Source organism: Sturnus vulgaris, chromosome 10 (assembly GCF_052056855.1).
Source record: "Sturnus vulgaris isolate bStuVul1 chromosome 10, bStuVul1.hap1, whole genome shotgun sequence".
In the NCBI taxonomy this organism is placed as follows: domain Eukaryota; kingdom Metazoa; phylum Chordata; class Aves; order Passeriformes; family Sturnidae; genus Sturnus; species Sturnus vulgaris.
In genome coordinates this window covers 3,620,693-3,642,416 of record NC_142252.1, presented here as the reverse complement: position 1 = coordinate 3,642,416, position 21,724 = coordinate 3,620,693, and the positions used below count along the sequence as shown (strand labels likewise).

The following is a 21,724-nucleotide window of genomic DNA, read 5'->3' as shown; positions in this document are numbered from 1 at the left end:
CTCAAGGCTTTTGGATATCCATTTGACAAAAGCTGTAGTGGATGAATCTGAAACATTTTGCTTGCCAGGTTCTTTTTCAACATGAAGTATGAAAAATTTTAAATGCCTGTTCTCTCTGTTACTATTTGTCAGCCAAAATTAAATGGGAGCTCTTAACTGCTTCCCTCTTCCCCTGCCCATGATTGCATCCTCAAGAATCTGTTCAGGTGGACTCTCCTGGATCTCTGTTGAAGTTCACTCTCATCCATCTGTAGAATTGGCTGTAATAAAATTGGAGGAGGAATGGTCATGTGCACACTCAGAATTAATGTCATGGGCTTCTGTTAGTATAAATCACACTAAGATGAGACTATGGGATGGAAAGATAACAGCTTGTACTTTGATTTTGCAGGCAGTGATTATTCTTCTTACCAGGAAATGCTGAAAGTGGCCTGCCAGACTCTGTCACCTTTGCAGCAGAATTTGTTGAAATTTTCCCTGTCTTTACGCTCTTACTCTGCAGCAGTTCAAGCTTTTCAACAGGTTAGTAGAGGAAATGCTCAGGTGATGTGCAGAGCATTTTACCAAGGCTCAGGAAGGAAGGAGCTGTGGAAGGAAACAATTGAGAGTACAAAAAAACCCTGCACTGATTAACTGCTGTGTACACCTGAGCTACAGAGTGGATGTATATACAAATCTCATGAGGTGCTGAATTTTTGTCTAGAGTACACTAAAGAATTGGCATTTGGACATGTTTGCATATTTTTGTGCCTGCTGCACTAAGAATTGGTGCAAAGATTTTTATTAGGACCATCTCTATGGCTCCACTGGTACTTGTGTTGCTGCTGTTGTTCCTGTTGCTCATCTGAACTTATTTAAAGATAATAATCCATATATGTATATATATAGTGATTAGAAACATAAATGAAAGTTCATTGTGTTCTCTCTTCTTTTTTAATCTTGGGGTACAATATAATTCGTTGCAAATTGTCTCACATTAGGATGTGCTTTATTTAAATAATACTGTAAAACATCTTCCTTGTTTATCTGGAGTCATTTTGTCATTTGATATTTAACAAATACAGATGTTTGTGATGTCTAAGACAAAAAAAAATCCCCTCAACCAAAACCCCTACAATTGCAAGCCTTGCTTTCTGTACCTGCAACTAACCTTACAGTTAATAGTAACGGGCTGAGAAATAAGTTAAGGTTTAATTCTCCATCTTGCAATTTCATCTTGCATTTAAATTATGTTACAAACATGGAAGAAGTACTAGTTTGGAGTGAAGGAAATATTGTTTGCTGCACAGCTACACTGTTAGAATTTTCACTTGTTCTAAGGGCAAACATTAAACCTACATTATTATAAATATTTTATACAGATAGCAGCAGATGAATCTCCACCAGAGGGCTGTACCCTGTTTTTTGTTGTACATGGGGAGAAAACATGTGAATTTGACTCTCTTGGAAACCTTTTACAGGCAGCTTCAGACAGGTATTTGCTTAATTTCCTATTACTGGGTTAGCTCTTAAAATGGAACCTGTTAGACTTAGAGCTGTGAAAAGGTTGTAATAAACTCGTTGTTTCTGTGCTCTTCAGTGTTGATTTCTCCTGCCCATTATTGGCACAGGAGTGACAGTCTGTTATTTGGTGTTAATTCAGATTGCAATGATTGTTTTCTTATCCCTTGCTCTTTGATAGTTCTGCTAGGATAAGGAATGTGCACAGGAAAATTTGGAAGCAAATTCTGGAAATAGCTGGAAACGTTGAAGGACAGTAGGAATTCTCAGGAGTGTGTAGAACCTTCAGTATATAGAGAAAATTGAAGGAGCTGGGTTGCATAATAAAATGAGAGTTAATGTAATAAATTTTGTTTCATGAATGGCTGAAAGCACGCACAGTATTGTTTTCTCTGTATAGTTTTCTCAGCATTGACAAAGAAAACCATTACTACATAATATATTTAAAATTCAGATTTCTCTGCAAGAACAGAACTTGATTGTAGCTGCTAATAAGAAAAAGAAAGCATAAGATATAATACTTATTAAAAAAACCCCAACCAAATAACAAACCAAAACCAACCCAAATCCTTACATTTCGTTTGTTTTCATAATATGAAAACGTTCTTGTTTTCAATGTGATTTTTGTAAACTTGGTAACTTGGTTCTGTTAAGCATAAAGAGTTTTTTGTCAATGTTCAATATGGCATCTATAGCTCATGTGCTATTCTTCTGACTTATTTGGAATATTTTAAGTATTTCATTGCACTTTAGACAAAATGTGAATAAAGAAGCTGAAAATAGACTTCCCACTCACTTTCTTGTTTGTATACTAAGCCAAGAACCAGATTCAAAGGAATTTGTGCCCTTAGCACATCTGTTCTATCAACCTTTTTAATTTTTCATATAGAATTTATGAATCACCATGGGGAGAGAAAGTTAATTGGAAATCTCAGGGAAGTTGTTAATTTTAAAGATTAGGATCATATTAGATTCAAAATGACTTTAGTCACTTGTTTCCTTTTCGTATGTTCATTTTTCACAAAGTTTTTATCAATGTGCACCAAGTGCTGCCAGCCTTGATATAAAATGTGGGCATAACTTGATGTATGCATTCAGTGAAAAAATTATTTAACAGGAAAAAAAGTGCAACTTGCATTGAGTGAGGAAATGCTGTGACTCACACTGTGGCATTCTTCACTGTTTCCTCTTAGGCCAAAGCCATTTTTGTTCAAGGGGGACCACAAATACCCAGCATCAAATCCTGAAAGTCCTGTGGTCATACTTTATGCAGAGATTGGCTCAGAGGAGTTCTACAGACACCACAGGAGCCTTGTTTCAAAGGCTGAGGCAGGAGAAATCACTTATGTGCTCAGACACTACATTGCTGTGAGTATATTTGTGCATTGGAACAGAGGGTTTTGAAATCTAGTAACTGGCCTTGGTTTGCAAAAAGAAAACTTACCCACGTTTGTTCCCTTTAAATTGACATTTGCCTGCTGTTCTTCATTTACTTGGAATAGTCAAAGTTGTATTTTTTATTGCATGTAGCTGAGTAATACAGAATATTATAAATATCAGATTGTTTGATTTCACAAATCCAGGCTTAAATTCCAGATTAATTAGAGACAAGAAAGATGTTTCTCTGTCCCTATTAGAGCACAGGAAATAGTCAAATCTTTCACAATCAGGCCACTTAGTTACTTGAGATAAAAAACAAGGATTAACATTAAGGTACCATTTTCAAAAGAAAGACATTGTTTCTGTATTATTTTTTTTTACAGAACCACTTATCATTTCTAGTACAGTTTATCCTGGTTTCCATCTTCCTTCACTAAATCATGCATAGCCACTGGATTAGTATTTAAAACTACATTTCAAAAGGTGTGAAGAACTGGAGTTCTTTGTTTGTTGTATGAATATTACTAAGTACTTTCAAAACCTGCAGTGTAGCAGTCAGGCTTGAATGTGGAAAAAAAAAAGGGCATCAGTTGGTTCACTTCTAATATTACTTGTACTTTTAATAAAATAAAGTCATACATTGCATCCACCACTTTCCTTTTATGTTGTTTATCAGTATAGGGAGGAGTACTTACATTCAAAATTCAGTGTATTACACTTTAGATCTTGGTGCTGTTATGTGATTCCTGCATACTTCAAAACACTTTTAGAAAGTGATGATATTTCTGTCTTTAAAGGCAGAACTAATTATGCACCTGTCATTTGTCATTGTTCTATTTCTTGTCATTCTCTGTGGTAACTCTTCAGTGAATGCTTCATTTTTGAACTTCACAGCTGAGTCCCTTTCCAGCCTCTGTCTGATTTGATGATAGGAGTCTATCTCCCTCTGCTTTGCTCACACACTGGATCCTGAAAACATTGTGTTCCTCTTTCCTTTGTGGATTTTGATGTTTTTTTTGTTCATAGACATAATTTTTGCTTGCTGAACTTCAAGAAGTGTGTTGAAAAACATTAGGAAATAAAATTATTGGAGTAATGTTACTACAGAGTCACTCACATTGTTTGTTTCTCTCTACCTGTTACATCTGAAATACCAGATTGAGATTTCTTAGCTTTGGGAAATGGTGGCTTTTATTTTTTGGATCAAACAAAGATGGCACTATCACACTGTTGGCTTTTCCTTACAGAATCCCAGCAAGGAAAAGGTCTACCTCTCTGGCTATGGAGTAGAACTGGCTATTAAAAGTACAGAATATAAGGCCAAGGATGATACCCAGGTGAAAGGTGAATTATTATTTGAAGTATTTTAATGTGAACATTTTAATTTTGTCAAGGTCGTTTTATACTCGTTTCACTATGAATGTCTGAATTGTAGATATTTTTCTTTTCCCTTTTGGGAGCATGTTCCTTATGAAGCAGATCTTTGCTATGGCACTTTCACATTTGTGAAATCCTGGAGTCGTGGCCCTGGGCTAGATCTTAATAATGGCACTACTAATGCAACTAATTTTTTTACCAGCTACTCTGCAGGTGTAAAGCAAATTTCTCTACTTTAATTTGCCTTAAGTTATCCATCCTCAGAGCAGAATGTGTTCCCTGTTAATTTTTTTTTCTGTACATTTTTTTTTGCTTTTGCTGGTTTTATAGAGCAGTGATCTCTGTTTTACAAACTCTCATGCATCTGCCAAAATTATTTTGATAGTGTAATCTGTGTGTGTGCTTTTTCTCTACGTGTGCACATCCACATACAAAACCTAGATTTTCCTGCTTTTCTGTTTGTGAATAGCTTGGTGCTAGTGCTTTTCTCTGTGTGTTTATAGGCACAGATGTGAATGCTACAGTCATAGATGAAAATGACCCTATTGATGAAGTGCAAGGATTTCTATTTGGAAAACTAAGGTAAAACACAGTTGGACTTTGTCACATCAAAAAACTTTTTGCAGAAATGCCAATCTTTTGCTTTGTTATTCTATTTTACATGTCTGAGTTTCCTGTATGTGTTAGCAGCATACTTTTTATGTGGTAGTTTCTTTAAATTAGCAGCAGACTTTCTTATATGAAACCACAGAAGTTGTTTGACCCTTGTATCCTTTTAGGCAACTGTATCCTGACTTGTCAGAAGAGCTGAAAGAGCTCAGAAAACACCTTGTGGAAAGTACCAATGAAATGGCACCTTTGAAAGTATGGCAGCTACAAGGTAATCTGCATAAAGGCTTTCAGTTATGGTCTACAAAAACTCAATGTATAGTTTCAGGTGTTCTACACTATCAAGGTTGTTAGTGGCTGTGTACAGTTGACAGAGTTTGACTGTAAATTCTTGCATTCTGTCTCACTTGGAAAAGATTTGGGTTTTTTTAAAGTGCCTTTTTTTGTAGAGTCCTGTTGAAATAGCTTTCAGGATTGTTTTCTATATTGTGAAGTACAGTAAGCTACTTGCTGTTAAACTGACTGTTTGTATGGTCTGCTGAATGCAGGAAAGAAAGGAATGTGAAGTTTCTTTCCATGATCCCACTTTTGATGTGAAATCTTGAGATTTCTCAAGACCAGAGGAAAACTGTATTTCGAAGTCAGTTACATGCCTCATTCCGTGGCAAATATCTATAAAAGCCTGTGAAAAGGCTTTTCATCCTCTCAAAAAGAGTAAATCAAAAGGCTGAATGTATGTTGTAGCCATGGGGAATCTACCTATAACCAGTAGAAGGGCAGATCCTTCCACCTCAGCCAAGGAAAAGGAGTCCTGGTCTGGACTCCCTGAAGCAACCTGTAGGCAGCATACACTGGTTCAGTTGGAAAGGGTTACTTAATTCAAGGCAACACACAGAAGCTGAATTCAAAGAGGATGACTTTAAAAGAGATATCTACAGGTGCAGATAGAAAGTGAATTTCCTTGAGTAACATGTAAAAATGCTGAAAGATGAAGTTAAGATGTCTCTGCATTGCCTTGCTTTCATTTTGAGTTCTCAACCTCTGTTTTTCTCACTTCTTAGATTTGAGTTTTCAAACTGCTGCTCGCATTTTGACTGCTCCCCCTGTGGATGCTCTGATGGTCATGAAAGATCTTAGTCAGAACTTTCCTACAAAGGCCAGGTAACTTTAATTTTGACTCCTAGAAAGTTTAATTACTCTCCTGCATTAATACTCCTTGACACAAGCAGCATTGGTTGGGTTAATTCTGACTTTCCTTTAGCTGGAAGCAAACACTTCCAGCTAAATGTTTATGCGGGGAAGTTCAGCCTATGGTTACAAAGAGGATTTTATGGTGTTTTTCTTGGATGGCAGCTGATGTGGAGTGGTAGAAAATTTGCTGTGCTATTTTATTGTGAAGTGCATTTAAACCTATTGCATGAAGTTCTTGAGAATTTATTGGCTGGGTTTTCTGTTTAATGGTCTTAACATTTTTCTGTTCACAGGGTCCCACTCTCTTTCTGGGGATCCACTTTGCCAAACAACTCAGTCAGTCTCATGTCAGAGGTTGATGTGCAATTCCACTGGGTTTTGCACTTTGCCAGTGACTGTCTTTAACATATTCAGATCAATTTCAAAATACTCAATAAAGATCTGACATGGCCATCCAGTCTAGAGATATATTTCTCTTGATAAATTCCATTGTCTGGATTGTGAAGATGATATTATAGATGAGATTATCACCTCCTTTTTGATTAGGTGGGAGATATACCTGAGATGAGAGTAAAAATAAACTGATTTTTGGTCTTATTTCCCATTACCTGATATTAAGGTGTTATTTAGAGCTTCTTGAGGCAGGCATTGCATCTTACTGTGTTTTCAGGCTGATCTGTGGGCTGTACTTGCCCACTCTGTGATGATGCAATCACTAGATCCAAAATAAGGAAAAGAATGGGAACCCACCATGGGGAGTGAAATCCTCTATTTTCTATTGTCATCTGTCTTTTCATTTTTGGCAGCTGCACACTTTTATTATGGTAAATGTGAAATTAGACACTCAGAGTTGGCATGTGGTTAATATTTTTGTGCTGCTGGATTACACAGCATAAGAAAAATGCTTCATCCTATTTAATGGTGTCACTGCTTCTTGCTGCATCTCTTTATACGAGAAGGTTAATTATCTTAATATGTAAAGTACAAAGAATAAGTAGATGTCTATCCAGTATATAAAAAGAAAGAGAATTCATAGCATGATATTTTTTTTTTTGTAGAGCCATAACAAAAACAGTTGTTTCTTCGGAGCTCAGAGCAGAAATTGAAGAGAACCAAAAGGTAATGTGTCTAAAGAATAACACAGTGCCTTGACACTTGTTCAAGATGATGACCCAGTATTTTCACACACAACTTTCACTGGGAAGTGAAGAAATGGTGGATTTTCAAGCATGGATGAGGAACATAATTAAGCTTCTTTGCTCAAATATGAAAATATTGCTCTCTTGTTAGAAATTTATTGCTTGAAAAGCAGCTGTATTAAGCAATTTCCTACACTTTTAACGATGCAGAAGAAAATTAGTTCTTGTTATTTAATTTGAGATGATGTTTAGATATCTGTATACATCAGTGATCACTAGGAAGTCACAGAATAAATCCAAAACCTGCCATGGCTTTAGAATGATTCATGCTGTGTGGAGGAAATGGTTCCAGTGTTGGTGCTTTAAGAATGAAACTAGTGAAGGGATAAAATTTACCAGCTAAGTCTAAGATGTGCTTTGAAACAGAATCATAACCCCCCCAGGTCATGAGGAGCCTCTGGAGTGGGCTCTATTTTTGCAGAAGTGTTTCAGACAGCTCAGCTGTGTACTTGGCAATAGCAAAGTACTGAAAAAACCAGCAGCCACCTGGGAATTTTGTACAGGCTTTTGTTCAGAACTTTGTGCAACTCCAATATGCCAGGTAGTGTGGTCTGGATAGAGTCCAAAACAAAAGTTTAAGATAGTAATGAAAAGAAATCAAACAGCAGTGTTTGCTGTATGAGCTATATTGCCTTATTCACACATTTCAGTCTCATTTGGCATTATTAGAGAAAAGACAATGTATGTTAAGTACACACATATTGTTTAGAAATCTAATCAATGATATTTGGTGAGTCTAGAAGTAAATGCAAAGCTGCTTACAAGTCCTCTGAGGTTCCTGTTCTGAGAGAGAAATGACTTGTTGTTCAGTAGTGATAAAATAAGAGGAGAAGGGATGGGGTTTGACACTCTTGTCCCATGTGGTTCTACAAAGGACAAAGTATAGGGTGTAAGTCCAAGCCAGAGCTACTTGGTGGACTTTCTGTTGTGTGTTAGATCAGACTGTGGTCCACAATAAACCCATGATTTTGTGGATTCATTTTTGTTAGAGAATACCTGGGCTACTACATCCAGACCAGGCTATTTCTAACCCTGCCCTTCAGAGCTGTTGTTCACGCTACTCACTTTGTATGGGTATTATTTGATAGTTAAGTTCACTGCTACTGTTATATTAGAGTTTGCTATGTAATTATCCACAGAATGATACAATTTAATACTCAGCTTTTCTTTGAGAACCTTATTAATTTTACAGAAATGTAAATTTTTACTTATCAGAAGCTACTTTCCTGTTCTTGGTATTTCACGTGGTACTTTTGTTATTCCTGTTTGCTTTGCTCTCAGTCTTCATGATGGTAGTGTTGTGAAATATCCAAATACAATGTTTCTCCTTCAGTGTTCATTATGCCTCTAAATAGAAATTTGTAACTGGCACTGCAAGACAAGACCTATTGGAAAAAAACATTAAACTCTTTAATAGTATTTTCTGTGCAGAGCACTGTTCTAATGGCTTCCTTCTTCTTTTCAGTATTTCAAGGGAACGTTAGGATTGCAACCAGGAGATTCTGCCCTATTCATCAATGGTCTACTTATTGATTTAGACACTCAGGATATATTTAGGTAGGAATGGTTTTTTTTCACAATAATTGCATCCTGTTTAGAAACTTGTATCTTGCTTGTGCATAAATGATAAAGTTATTTAGACAGTTTCAATCCTTCTTCATAATCTAGACTAGGTTTAATTGGTAAGTACTGTAAAAAGCAAATCATGGTTCCTTGTCTTATTCAAAGTGTGTTTCCAACAAAAAATCTAATGTGAAACGTGGAATGCCCTTGAAGATTGGACTGGGAAGTCACCTTTGTGCTGTTGTTTTGACCTGTGCTGTGACTAGCAAGATTTTGGTTTCTCAGACTGTCAGCATGCAGATTTATTCTGATTCTCAAAGAATAAACCACTGTAAATTTTTCGTCTGGAAACCATCCTATATCTTCATCAAGATGTGTTTTCAATAATATATATATAATGGATTATTTCTCCTGATTTAATGTTTTTCCTAGTTATACAATATTAATTGAACAGATTCAAGTCATCTCAAGTTTCCTAGGACTGTAAGAAATGGGTGATAAATAAGAACTAATACCCAGACATGGCTGATTTGTTTATACCTTTCATCTATTAACCCTTAGGGTAAGAGCAAGTTATTTGCTGTGGGGTTAAAATTCAGCCCCATTTTGCTTTTCCTTGCAGCTTGATTGATGTGCTCCGCAATGAAGCTCGTGTTATGGAAGGCCTGCACAGCTTGGGAATCGAGGGAATTTCCTTACACAATGTCCTGAAGTTGAACATCCAGCCATCAGATTCTGACTATGCTGTGGACATCAGAAGCCCTGCCATTTCAGTGAGTATGGTTTTTGATAGAAATGCTTGATTTGCTGTTGGGAAATGCATTTTTAAGCTGTCAGGGGAGCTTTTGTCTTTGTCTCACAATCAGCTCTGAAACTGCAGTGGAATAAAAAGGATAATAAGGTTATAATTAGCACTTTTTAAAAAGCTTAATTTCTTTACAATTTTCAATATAGTGTCTGATATGAAAATATTTTAGTCTCAGACCAGAGCAGGAGAATTATCAATCATTTAAATGCCTTTACTTTTTCTTAGTGGATTAACAATCTTGAAGTTGATAGTCGGTACAATTCCTGGCCTTCCAGTGTGCAAGAACTGCTGCGTCCCACATTTCCTGGTGTGATCAGGCAAATTAGAAAAAACTTCCATAATTTTGTAAGTAATAATCTGACTGGATGAAATGTGCATTTTGTTTTGTCAAGAGCAGGGACATCAGCTTTTGCAGCTTACCTCATATATACACTGGATTTCCTGTCATGTAAATAGCTTGAGAGAGAGGATGGTTTTCTGTAAGGTTTTGTTCTCCTTGTATTAGTAAGTTATGGCTGGGATTCAGAGATTACTGAGCATGATTCTGTGGCATCTATTAGAGTTGTTTAGTCAATGGATAAAATTATCATCTGATAAATAACAATTTGGTGTGTTTCAACTTCGTGATAATACCTGAAGTTGGTTAATGAAATCCATCAAATTTGGTAACTATGGATTTCTTAGCAGAGTTAAGATCAACTTCATTTGTTTCAGTTAGAAAACATTCATGCACCAAAATTTGGACAAATGATCAACAGTCCTCAGCTTAGTCCTGGGTGTCCTTTTAGTCTGTAGGTAAATTACTTAGATCTGATGAAGAGTTTGCAAATTGTGCACTGTAACTCTTGTCACGTGGCAAAGTGGCCCTATGCAAAAAAAGAAATCTGATTAGGGGAAAACAGGGACTGGAACCATCAAAGCTATGGGAGCTTTGATGTGTTACCTTTTCTCTGGAGTTCAATACTTCTAACATAGAAATTTTAAATTCTAAGACAAACAGTTGCATGAATGAAGGGCACTACATGCAGTCTGAATGGCCCAGGTCTGTCTGGGTTGGGGCAGCAGAGAACATCTTGGCAGCATTGGCTCTCCAGGACATGAAAACTTTTCACTTGCTGTTTGTATACAGGTGCTGATAGTAGATCCCACTCATGAGACCACAGCAGAATTACTGAATGTGGCAGAAATGTTCTTCAGTAACCACATCCCACTGAGGTAATCGCTGTGTTTTAATGTTTGGGGTTTTTTTACATCGGTTTTATTCATGTGACTTTTGCAATTCTCATTGCTAGGACACTGCAGAAATGTTACATACCTTGTGTATATCTTTCTAATATATTTCTCTACTAGCAAAGCAAAGCTCAATTTTTTAACAGTTCAAAAGAAATTTCAAGTTCTGGATGGGAGAGAGGTGAAAAGCAAGATTCTGATGGACTCATTACAGATTATATGTCCTAAGTTTGATTCCTGGCTGCTCTGCTCAACATCTTCCCAGGCTGTTCTGGAACAAGCCTGTGTTTAAGATGATGATCACAGCCAGCAGTTGTATAAGGATTTGATTCTTTATAAAAATGCTGACTGGGGATTTGTGTGGTTGCAGGATAGGACTGGTCTTCGTGGTTGATGACTCAGAGGATGTTGATGGACTTCAGGATCCTGGTGTTGCCCTCCTCAGGACATACAATTATGTGGCACAAGAAATGGACAATAATTATGCTTTTCAGACTGTCATGTCTGTAAGTATTCATTTGAAAAGGAAATTAATGTTGTAATATTTTCCATGTACATAACGTTGTTAATGGGCTAATATGTAGATAATGGAAGGAATTGTTCTTTGGCTTGGTTAGTTTGCAAAGTATCTCCAAATACTGGTACCACAGAATACCTGTGTCCTTTTAATGTGCTTCTGACCTAACTTAAACATGTGAGGTTAGGTTTCATTGTGACACTTAACACTTGTGCACGTTGTTCTGATGCTGTCCCTTTGCTCATTCTGTCTCTGAATTCTGAACTGCTCCATCCCTTCAATGTAATAATTTGGTTGGAACTGTTCCAGCTGCCACCTTTGCCACATCAAAGGACTATGCAGGTGCTGGTAAATGAATTTCACCTGTGGTTTGATACTTGTACAAATTGGCAAGCTGAGGCATACTGTGACATTAAATTGCTGGTTAGTTAAAGATAGTTGCTTCTATTCTTTTTATTTTGGGAGTGTATTTGTAGCCTGAAGTAAAATTTTGTGCCTTCAAGAGGGAAAGAGTTATGTGCTTTACATGTGAGGTTGGATTTTTCATAAGCATATCCAATTTCTGAAGGGAAGGTAGCTCCTTGGATATGCTTTATTTGATGCTTTTTTCCCCAGAGAACTATTTTCTCTCCTCAAATACCTTTTCTAATTAAATATGCAAGTTATTATTTAAAGAAATATAGATTTACCTTCTAATTTCACTGGAATGACTACAAGATACAGCAAGAAACTAATAGTGGCTACAAGTGCTGAGGAGCTGTTGCAGCTGATAAATATGAATATAAGTTTTGCAGTCTGGCTGTTAATGCCTTATTATAACTACTGTAATATAGGTGACAGGTCAGTTTACCTCTGATAAGGACAGGGGCTTTACAGTTGCAGCTGTAAACTTGTATTCCCTTTTCAGATATATAACAAAGTGAAAACAGGAGATCAGCTGAAAGTGGAACATGTTGTTAGTGTTCTTGAGAAACAGTATCCTTATGTGGAAGTCAACAGCATTCTGGGAATTGATTCTGCCTATGATCAAAACAGAAAGGTAAGAATTCATGAAATACAGCTTTTTTTTTTTTTTTCACTTCTTTTGCTGCAACAGTTTTGAAAATATAATTATATACCATTTCTTGATCCAGCTCTCTTACCAACCAGGTAACTATTTTGCTACCACATTGGGGGACTTCTAGTAATACTTTATGTTCAGCACAAGCTTTATATAATATACATAAAACATACAATGGAATATATATATTTTTAAAATCTATATGTAAAGAACCAGGATCGCTTTCTTGTGATTCATAGGTCATGCTTTCATTATGAATGCAGACTTCAGTAGAGTTCAGAAGTGCTTGCAAAAAAAATCAAGGTGATGGAATGGTTCATGAGAAAACCAAGAGGCTTAACATTGGGAGGGATCAGTGTGGGGCTTCTGAATCCTGTTTGAATACTGTGTGAGATAAAGCCATGATTATGAATTCAAAATGCCTTTTCTATAGCAAGATATCCAACAAATTTCTGCAAATAATTCTTAAAGTGATTTTTAGGTCTGATACTTTTCTGTATGGAGAAAATTCGGAGGGCAAATCACTATTAAACTAGTTTTATGTGAGATTTTATTTGAGGTTTTATAGCTGGATGTTTGTTATGTTTCATTGTCCTAAAACAAATGAAAATACTGTCACAAATAGCTCTGTAACACACATGATCCTGCCTACACCTGTAAATGTCAGGAATCCAATCAGGGTTACAGAAAATAGGCTCACAGGCATGTGGGTCTTCCAATGTAGGATAGTGAAGAGAAAAACATTTTAAGGAAATTAAAATGAAAAGTAAGACAGGCATTTTTGTATGAGAGGAGAGGCCTCAACCAGAACCTCTAACCAGTAGAACCTAGTTAACTTTAATTTAATTTAAATGCTGGTGCAGTTTTCAGTGGTTACTTGAAACAGGGAAATTTGTCCCTGCCTCACAAGTAACTGTTTTCTTACAGGTTCAAAAAACACTTCCTTAGAAAAAAAAAAATACTCTCTACCCTGTCTTGCATTAAAACTATCACTGCTTGCATTGCATTTGCTTCCACAATCATGTTTCTTGTTGTGCATCTTTTGCTACTACCAGAAAGTACTTATTGGAATTAATTTACAAAATTAATTTAATGGAGTATTTTGCACTTCTGTATTGTGTAGTTACTTTTTTTTGCTTTGAAAATCTGCAAATTTCAAAGGTCCATTACTCTGTGTGTAACAGAAGTGGTGAGGATCTCATTGTGGATATTGCACAGCTTGGTAAGAACCTTTGTGGCAAAGGGCTGATGTGCTAAAGCTGCTTCTGTTCCTGTCCTTAGGCAGCAAGAGCTTACTATGAGCAAACAGGTGTAGGCCCTCTGCCTGTTGTCCTATTCAATGGAATGCCTTTCCAAAAAGATCAGCTGGATCCTGATGACCTGGAAACTGTGACAATGCACAAAATCCTGGAAACCACAAGCATCTTCCAGCGAGCTGTATACCTGGTGGGTGCTGAACTCGTCTGTGGCTTGAGAGAAACTAGATTTGGAAAAGCTGATTCACAAGTCCCTGGCTACATATGATACAAGACAACTTTCATAATTGCTTTTTGCCTTTTTAAAAAATATTTTTTAAAGTTATGTAAGGCAATTTTATATGTGAAGTAACAAAGAATGCTTCTTTCATCTTTCCTTCAGGGTGAACTATCTAATGACCAAGATGTGGTTGAGTATATCATGAACCAGCCTAATGTTGTTCCAAGAATTAACTCAAGAATCCTAAGGTCTGACAGAGAGTACCTAGATCTGACAGGAATGAGTAAGGGATGCTTTTAATTGTGTTAAACCTGAAATGTCTGAGTGAAAGACCTGCTGTTACAGTAGAAAGTTCTAGTGGCAAAGCATTAACAGCACCTGGAGTGATGACCCAGCCCTGGTGCAAGGCAGATGTTATGTACAACATTAAATGTCTACTGATTTTCAAAATGGGAATTTGTTTTGTTTTTATAAAGACCTTAAGGGGAATATGACTCATGAAGCTGAGAAATTATATAATGCATAAAGCAGCAATTTGTTTCTTAGTTCTGACCTTCTTTGAGCAGGGTTGACAGTCATCTCTGGAATTACTTCAGATTTAGTAAAATGTTCCCTTGCTGAACCCGATACAGTGACTGCAGTACAATCACATTACACCTGCCTTTTTTGAGTTGCTTGAAAAATAGTGACACAGTGGATTTTTCAATGTATATTATTTACATATACTAGTCTCAACTAAGTGAGACTTGGGCAATTCTTTCAACTAACTTCTGCCTGTCAAATATGCAATGTAGTTATTGTAACTTGTGAGACAGCAAAATTAATTTCTCAGCCTATATATTAACAGTGAAAATAAGACACAAGCAGTATCACAAAGAGCAAAATGAGATGTGTTCTTAATGTTCTGCTAATAATTTTATTTTCATTTTACATGGAATAGTTGCTCTGGCATTTAATACTTGTTCTCTTCCTCAGATAACCATTTTGTGGATGACTTTGCTCGATTTACCACATTGGATTCTAAAGATAAGACAGCTGCTGTTGCAAACAGCATGACCTACTTAACAAAGAAAGGTAACATCTGTGGTGGATTCTGAATCCAAATCTGCTTTTATATGTGTTTCCAAGCATTTGTGCAGTTCTTCACACACACACTGAGCCTTGCCAGGCCTGTGGGTAACAGCATAGTCTGTTAAAGATTTCTTTTTTTTAAAAAAAGACATGACATTTGCATGTAAGTAGAATGTTTCCCTCTTTAAACCCAGTCCAGCCTCTTACTGAATAATGAAGTTTCATCCAAACTTCTCTTGCTCTACTGCAGTGCAGCAGTGTGAGCAAATGACTAGAAAAATATAAAAGGGGTTTTAGCTCTCTGTCTCATAATTCAAAATTGCTAAAAGTTACAGGATTCAGAAGAAAATTCTAGCTGCCCATTATATAAGACATCACCTAACGTGGTCAGTGCTGTTTTTATTGCTCCAGTGCATGCACTGTTTTTCCAATGGCAGTATTATCACATAAAAGTATTGCACATAAATATGTTAAAACTTGGCTGTACCTCTCAAGTGTAGGAAATGAATGCACAGACATAATACAGAGCCTAATCAGGTCTAACCAGACATCATCAGGTGTTTCCTTTATCCATTTTGGTTAGATTCCAGCAATGAGCTGCTGTCATTTGACCCAAATCCTCCTGTTCCTTTCTCCTGTCTTTGCTAGAGTGTCCCGAGTTCCCATGGTCCTGTCTCCAGTCTGTGCCATCCATGTACACTTCCTGAAATGTTCCCATTGCTCTTTCTGCCTCTTGCCTGCTCTTCATTCATCTTCAGTCACTTGGATTTGAACAAGTTTCTTGTGTACAGCATTAATTAAATCCACACCTTGGCATGCTTGTTGGAAAGTGCATTAATTTGCAATTCCAGGGCTTGACATTTTTTGGTCACTGCCACTTAAGATATAACTGCTATCTGATTACAGTAATGCTGTACCACATTTATTTGCTGAAGTCATAGAGAAGTGATATTTGTTGTTGGCTCAGCACCAGCACTGATACAGCACTGCCATGCTGGATTTTAAAGAGGGAAGATAACAGCACAGTGGCATGGCAGTGTTTGTAAACAGTCTTCAGAATTATGTCCTCACCTTACAGGATGAATCTGGTAATATGTAGTATTGCTAATGCTGTAGCATGAAAATCAAGCATCCATCTGTTTGAGGGGAAGAAAAAGTCAAAGCTAATTGCAATAAAATGAGCACAAACTTGTTGCTGTTGGATCTGTAGTGATTCAGTTATGCCCAGTAGAGTGCTGCAGCTTCTTGATACACATTGGGATTACCAACAAGTCATTAATGCATCTCTCCTTTTCCCTTTCCTTTCTGCTCTTTGACCAGGAATGTCTTCCAAGGAGATCTATGGTAACTCATGCTTTGGCATTTCTTATATTGTTCTTGGAATTTTCTGGTTCCTTTCTAACACTGCCTTTAGAACCAGCAGGCAGTGAAGGGAGCTGTTGAATTGCATGTTTGCTCCAGCACTTGGGTCTTTATGCAAAACTGATTTTGTAAACTGACAGCTTTGATACAAAGAAATTATGTCTGCTGGATTCCAACCCCAGCTGGAATCTGCAAGTTATTTATGTTTCTTTATAATTTATATCTGAAAAGGTACCAAACAAACAAAAATACTAAAAGAATCCAGCTTAGAAAGAGCAATGCATGCTGTCCCACATGGGTTTTCTATGGCCTAATGATGACTAATATACCAATGCTATTAATTTTGTCTTGCCAGGCTTCATAGCTTAGGTTCATCCATTGCTTTTCTATGGAATTTTACTTTTTATGAAGTCTTTGCATGTGTGTCATAGTCTACCTCCAAACGAGGAAAAAATTAAGCTTTCCTTCCCTTCACCCTCAAATTTCTCCTTTTTTTTTTTGTAATAATTGCAGATGATTCCTTTGTTAGACCAGTTACTTTTTGGATTGTTGGTGATTTTGATAAACCTTCAGGGAGGCAATTGTTGTATGATGCCATTAAACATCAGGTAGGTAATGTTTTCATTGGAATGGGTTGGCAGTGCTAACAAAGCACTTGGTAGAGGCTTGTAAAACAAAAAGTTGTGTGCATCTTCCTGTGGTATGACCTGGAGAGAGTGGTTGTCCCTGCAGGGTCTCTAATTTCCAGCCTCATCTTTTTTGTAGGGACTGGAACATTGTTGATCTTGGGACAGAATACAATAAATGTTCTTTTAAACCTGTGGTGTTAAACTGAAATACCTGTGTTTTGGTTTGGAGATAAAAATAAGCATTGCTCTCTGCTCTGTCCCATTGGTTCTGGGAGGATAACTGAAACATAAAAATAAAAATGTAAAGCTAAATCACTGCTTTGCCAGACTGAGTGGTGGCCATGGTCCTGGATTTCTTAGGTAGCACAGGAAGATTGCTGTCACAGTGGTGCCTATGCATAAGCTAAATACTTAATGTTAAATAAGTTAATTCATCATTTTAACCTTGTGCTGTTATTCACTCAATTTGGAATCTGGTTTCTGGTTAAGAAATGCAAATCTTTTGCTATAGAGTTTATTATCTATTTATTATATCTGATATTTTCAACTTTCCCATTACCTGTTTTGTTAAACACAGAAATCCAGCAATAACGTTCGAATTAGCATGATTAATAATCCTAGTGAAGAGCCCAACAGCCAGAATACCATTGTAGCTAAAGCCATATGGGCAGCTTTGCAGACACAAACCTCAAACAATGCCAAGAACTTCATCACCAAGATGGCAAAAGAAGAAACTGTGAAGGCACTGGAGGCAGGAGCTGACATCTTGGAATTTGCTGTTGGGGTAGGCATGTCTGTTGGCATTTTCATGGGGAGGGTGCTTTTCTTGTTCCTCAAATCAAGTTTATAGTGTAGTATATTCATATGCAAAAGGTGCAGTAAAAGAGAAAAGTAACACTGTTGGATTTGCTAGTTTGTTTTGGTTTTTTTTTTAAATCTCTGAAGGGCTTAACTAAATGTAACAATCCATCTAAACATCAAGTAAATTCTCATACACATTAAAGCTAAGTTACTTGGAAAAGGCAAAAGGAACATGGGTGCAGGGATCTATTTAAGTGAGTCAGCTGTTTCTTGGGTGGTTAAGAGAATAATAATTTTTTAAAAGCTGGGAAAAAATACAAGTTCATTTCTCAAAGTAGATTTTAAAAAGAAAGGAAGATTAGAAATTATTTTAGTAGCTGTGGCCCTTCACAGCAGTATTTGGGATAGTGTTTGATGGTGACAAGCAAGAACTAGGTTTAAGACCACAAATAAAAGGGGGCCAGGGATCAGTTTTAGTAAGATATGAAAATGTTCTTGAATGGAAACCAAAAGGTGTCTTTTTAAAAGTGTGCAGAGGTCTACTTTTCTTCCTATTCCAATATCAAGTATTCTTTTCTTTTAGGGTATGGATACCAATATTTTCAAAGAAGCCTTTGAATCTCCCAAGGTGGATTTTGTTCTGTCCCATGCCATTTATTGCAGAGATGTTCTAAAGCTGAAGAAGGGGCAGAGGGCTGTGATCAGCAATGGACGGGTGAGATGATCTACAGTGAAAGAGAATTCCACAACGAGAAGGAAGCAGATTTGAGCAGCAGAGTGTGGGGATCAGACACAGCAGTGTCAGCCTGTTTTAGGTTTCAGCAGTCTTTAAGACTGCTTCCAGTTTGATTTATTCACACCTGTGTGACCTTTTCTTTTTACTGTGTGCAGTTAGTTGTTGGCATTTGGTACCAATTCAGGTCTCTCAGTAACAAAGTTGCTTTCATGCTGGCAGTGAATTGAGTCCAGGGATAGAAGGGGATGATAAATTTGCAAGATTATGCTGCTTCAGTTTACTGAGCAAAATGCTGCTCTATTTTGCCCTGACCAAGGTGCCTTGGTCTCTTCTACCATCCGTTTTTATTATAGTTTATCTGAAATGAGGTAAATGATGTTACAATAGCATTTCACTGCAAATAATGAAACACAGCTGTATACAGCATTGGGTTTTCTTTTGTCATCTGTTTCTATTTAGGAACAAACCCATGCAGGTTTCAGTGGGTTAAAAATCTCAGGTGATGAGTTGTTCTGTTCTATTTTTCAAAAAGAACAAGACTTGTCTAGGTAGCTTTTAGGCTTCTGCAGGCTAGAGGAGGGAGATTTGCTGGAGTCTTGCTGACTATTAGAATTGGCCTGATATTCTGCCCCTTCCATATGTGGTACTTCATGTAAAATTTAATGTGCCTGACCCAGTGAAAATTTGAGGTGTGTCTTTTATGCCTTAGTCTGGGACTCTTGGCTCTACAAAGCTGGATTTACCTCTGCTGCCACTGACATTAATACCAACCTAAATGGTTGGCTTCCACTGAGACTGGGCTGGAGTAATTATTTAATACCTCTTTGAATTTTGTTTCAGTGTAGCCTTTACCTAATAATGCTAATTCTGCTTTTATTTTTGTAGATTATTGGCCCATTAGAAGATGGAGAGATGTTCAATCAGGATGATTTTCATCTCCTTGAAAATATCATACTAAAGACATCAGGACAGAAAATCAAATCTCAGATTCAGCAGCTGGGATTTGAAGAAGATCTGTAAGTTAACATAAGGAGGCTTGCAGAGAAGTGTTGGGACTCTTGATGATATATCTTTGTAAATCTGATTTGCAATTCATTTAAGTGCTGCTTGGCCTATCAACATAAAAATTATTTTAGTAATACATTCCCCCATCAGTATTATGGGAATCCTATATACTGCTTTGAACTTCGAAGAGAAACACTAGGAAAAGAGACAGAGATAAGGCAAGGGAAGTTACAAATCTAGACAGTTACTGCACAAAGCAGAGGTGAACTACTCAAAACAAATTCATGTTGAAGTTCAAAACAACAGGAGTCCCCTGTAGGTGTATGTTTGTGTTGGAGAATGTAGCTGTGGAAATAGTTCCTACCATACTTTCCATCACGTTTTTCTGTGATGCTGCTTGACTTTTAAGGGCTGGTCAAGCAAGTTAAACATGAGTTCTGTTCTGCAGAAATGTTGTGTGGTTCTGGATCACTGCAGAACAGTTTTAAACTGTGTTCCAAACTCTTCTGCATCCATTGGGGTGGTGGAAGAGGGCACAGTTTGAACATAGGTTAGTTCTGGACAGAGCAATGGGGTTGGGGTTTCTTTATGTTTATTTGAATGATGCCAATGTTTCTCAAAAAGTTTTGAAATTATCTGCTGCATTGGAAAAATCTGTACAACTTGTTGGAGTTCACCAGGCTTGTGAGTTTGGTAGGAGCAATTTAAACAGCTGTCACTATGAATCTCTGAGACAGTTAATTCAGGAAAAGCTGACAGACCTATAGGTTTCAGTTCTGCTTCTTGGCAAAGATGTGATGTACAAATCAATTTTCATTGAACTTTCACGAGGTTTTACACTTCTAACACTGAATATATTCTTAAAATACTAGACTGAAAATTTATGGAAATACTAAAAAGGAAGAAGTGCTCAAAAGTAATTATCAATTATGCTAGGACCACTCTCCAAGGTTTCTTCACTTAAGGATTGCTTCCTAGTGCTCAGAGTTGCAGTGTAAAATGGGAAGAGCACTGAAACAAGGGTTTGATCTGAATGGCTTTCAGGTCTGAGTGGTAGGTGAACATCAGGAATGCAGTTCCTGTAACATGGTTGATCCCTAAAATACAGCTGTTCTGTATTTGTTAGAGTTAAATCCTTTGATATACTCAGTAATAAGGCTGCAACCAGTTTAGATTACTGGTAGGTAACACCTTAAATAAGTTTATTTCTTCACAGCCCGTGTATAGAGGTATTAGAAGTGTTTGGGTATCAATCCTGTTTGCCTTCTCACAGACTGCTGCCTGGCAGAAATGTGATAAGTACAGGCATTTTTTTTGATATCTGCAAGCCTTTTTCTTTTCCTTTTTTTCAGGGCAAGTGACTTGGTAATGAAAGTGGATGCTCTTCTTTCTGCCCAGCCAAAAGGAGAGGCAAGGATTGAGTATCATTTTTTTGAAGAACGATACAGGTACAGAATTACTGAACAATGTTTTTCTGTGTCTTTTAACTTTCCCATTGTTCTATGTTGCATTTAATTAAAAAAAACCCAAACAATCTTAAGTAGCAGTGAGAAAGTCCCCAACAGTTTTCAGGAAGATTCCAGAATTTAATTTTATCTCTGTATCTATCTCTATAAACAGACATTGTCTATTTCTTTCTCTATTTAGTTTCTGAAGGTGCACAGCATTTAAGAAGTAATTTCAGTTCAGGGTGAGATGGGTAGCAGTGCATTGTAATGCATTTCAAGTGTTTATCCACATGTTTGATACTTTAAAATTGTATTTTCTTCTGTTTAGTGCAGTTAAACTGAGACCAAAAGAGGGGGAGACATACTTTGATGTTGTGGCTATTGTTGATCCCGTGACCAGAGATGCTCAAAGACTTGCTCCATTACTTTTGGTATGTATCAGGGTTGTGAACAACTTCAAATTCCATCATTTTGGGACCTTTGCTTCCTCTTTGTGTGGTGAGCAGTGGCTTTCTAATAGCGTGTCTGAGTTTCACAATGCATTTATCAGTGGAAATACTAATTAGACTGCACTGCACACTAACAAGATTATGCTCAGGTACTGTCCAGAGAGCTTTTAGTTTCAATATTCTAACAGGTCAGTACACTCTGTTCTTGAGGAAGGTCTCAGCATGCCAAAAAGAATACCTGAAATATGAGGAGCAAATAACTGTGCTTAAAATCACAATTAAAAAAGTGGGGGAGATGGTAAAGGAAATCCCA

The 21,724-nt window shown here is 37.0% G+C and overlaps 1 protein-coding gene across 1 annotated transcript in view; it reads left to right on the top strand.

The window, feature by feature from the left end:
• Nucleotides 1–21,724, top strand: part of UGGT1 (UDP-glucose glycoprotein glucosyltransferase 1) — a 40,604-nt gene that overhangs the window by 4,585 nt on the left and 14,295 nt on the right. Inside the window, exons 4-27 of the mRNA XM_014870337.2 lie at nucleotides 392–522; nucleotides 1,362–1,474; nucleotides 2,694–2,868; nucleotides 4,128–4,224; nucleotides 4,761–4,839; nucleotides 5,037–5,137; nucleotides 5,928–6,027; nucleotides 7,116–7,176; nucleotides 8,722–8,813; nucleotides 9,442–9,592; nucleotides 9,853–9,972; nucleotides 10,757–10,842; nucleotides 11,228–11,363; nucleotides 12,282–12,413; nucleotides 13,716–13,880; nucleotides 14,073–14,193; nucleotides 14,886–14,984; nucleotides 16,302–16,325; nucleotides 16,857–16,951; nucleotides 17,550–17,756; nucleotides 18,357–18,488; nucleotides 19,395–19,525; nucleotides 20,867–20,962; nucleotides 21,291–21,393. Of these exons, the coding sequence (XP_014725823.1) occupies nucleotides 392–522; nucleotides 1,362–1,474; nucleotides 2,694–2,868; nucleotides 4,128–4,224; nucleotides 4,761–4,839; nucleotides 5,037–5,137; nucleotides 5,928–6,027; nucleotides 7,116–7,176; nucleotides 8,722–8,813; nucleotides 9,442–9,592; nucleotides 9,853–9,972; nucleotides 10,757–10,842; nucleotides 11,228–11,363; nucleotides 12,282–12,413; nucleotides 13,716–13,880; nucleotides 14,073–14,193; nucleotides 14,886–14,984; nucleotides 16,302–16,325; nucleotides 16,857–16,951; nucleotides 17,550–17,756; nucleotides 18,357–18,488; nucleotides 19,395–19,525; nucleotides 20,867–20,962; nucleotides 21,291–21,393 (2,747 nt within the window). The remainder of the gene's footprint in view (nucleotides 1–391; nucleotides 523–1,361; nucleotides 1,475–2,693; nucleotides 2,869–4,127; nucleotides 4,225–4,760; nucleotides 4,840–5,036; nucleotides 5,138–5,927; nucleotides 6,028–7,115; nucleotides 7,177–8,721; nucleotides 8,814–9,441; nucleotides 9,593–9,852; nucleotides 9,973–10,756; nucleotides 10,843–11,227; nucleotides 11,364–12,281; nucleotides 12,414–13,715; nucleotides 13,881–14,072; nucleotides 14,194–14,885; nucleotides 14,985–16,301; nucleotides 16,326–16,856; nucleotides 16,952–17,549; nucleotides 17,757–18,356; nucleotides 18,489–19,394; nucleotides 19,526–20,866; nucleotides 20,963–21,290; nucleotides 21,394–21,724) is intronic.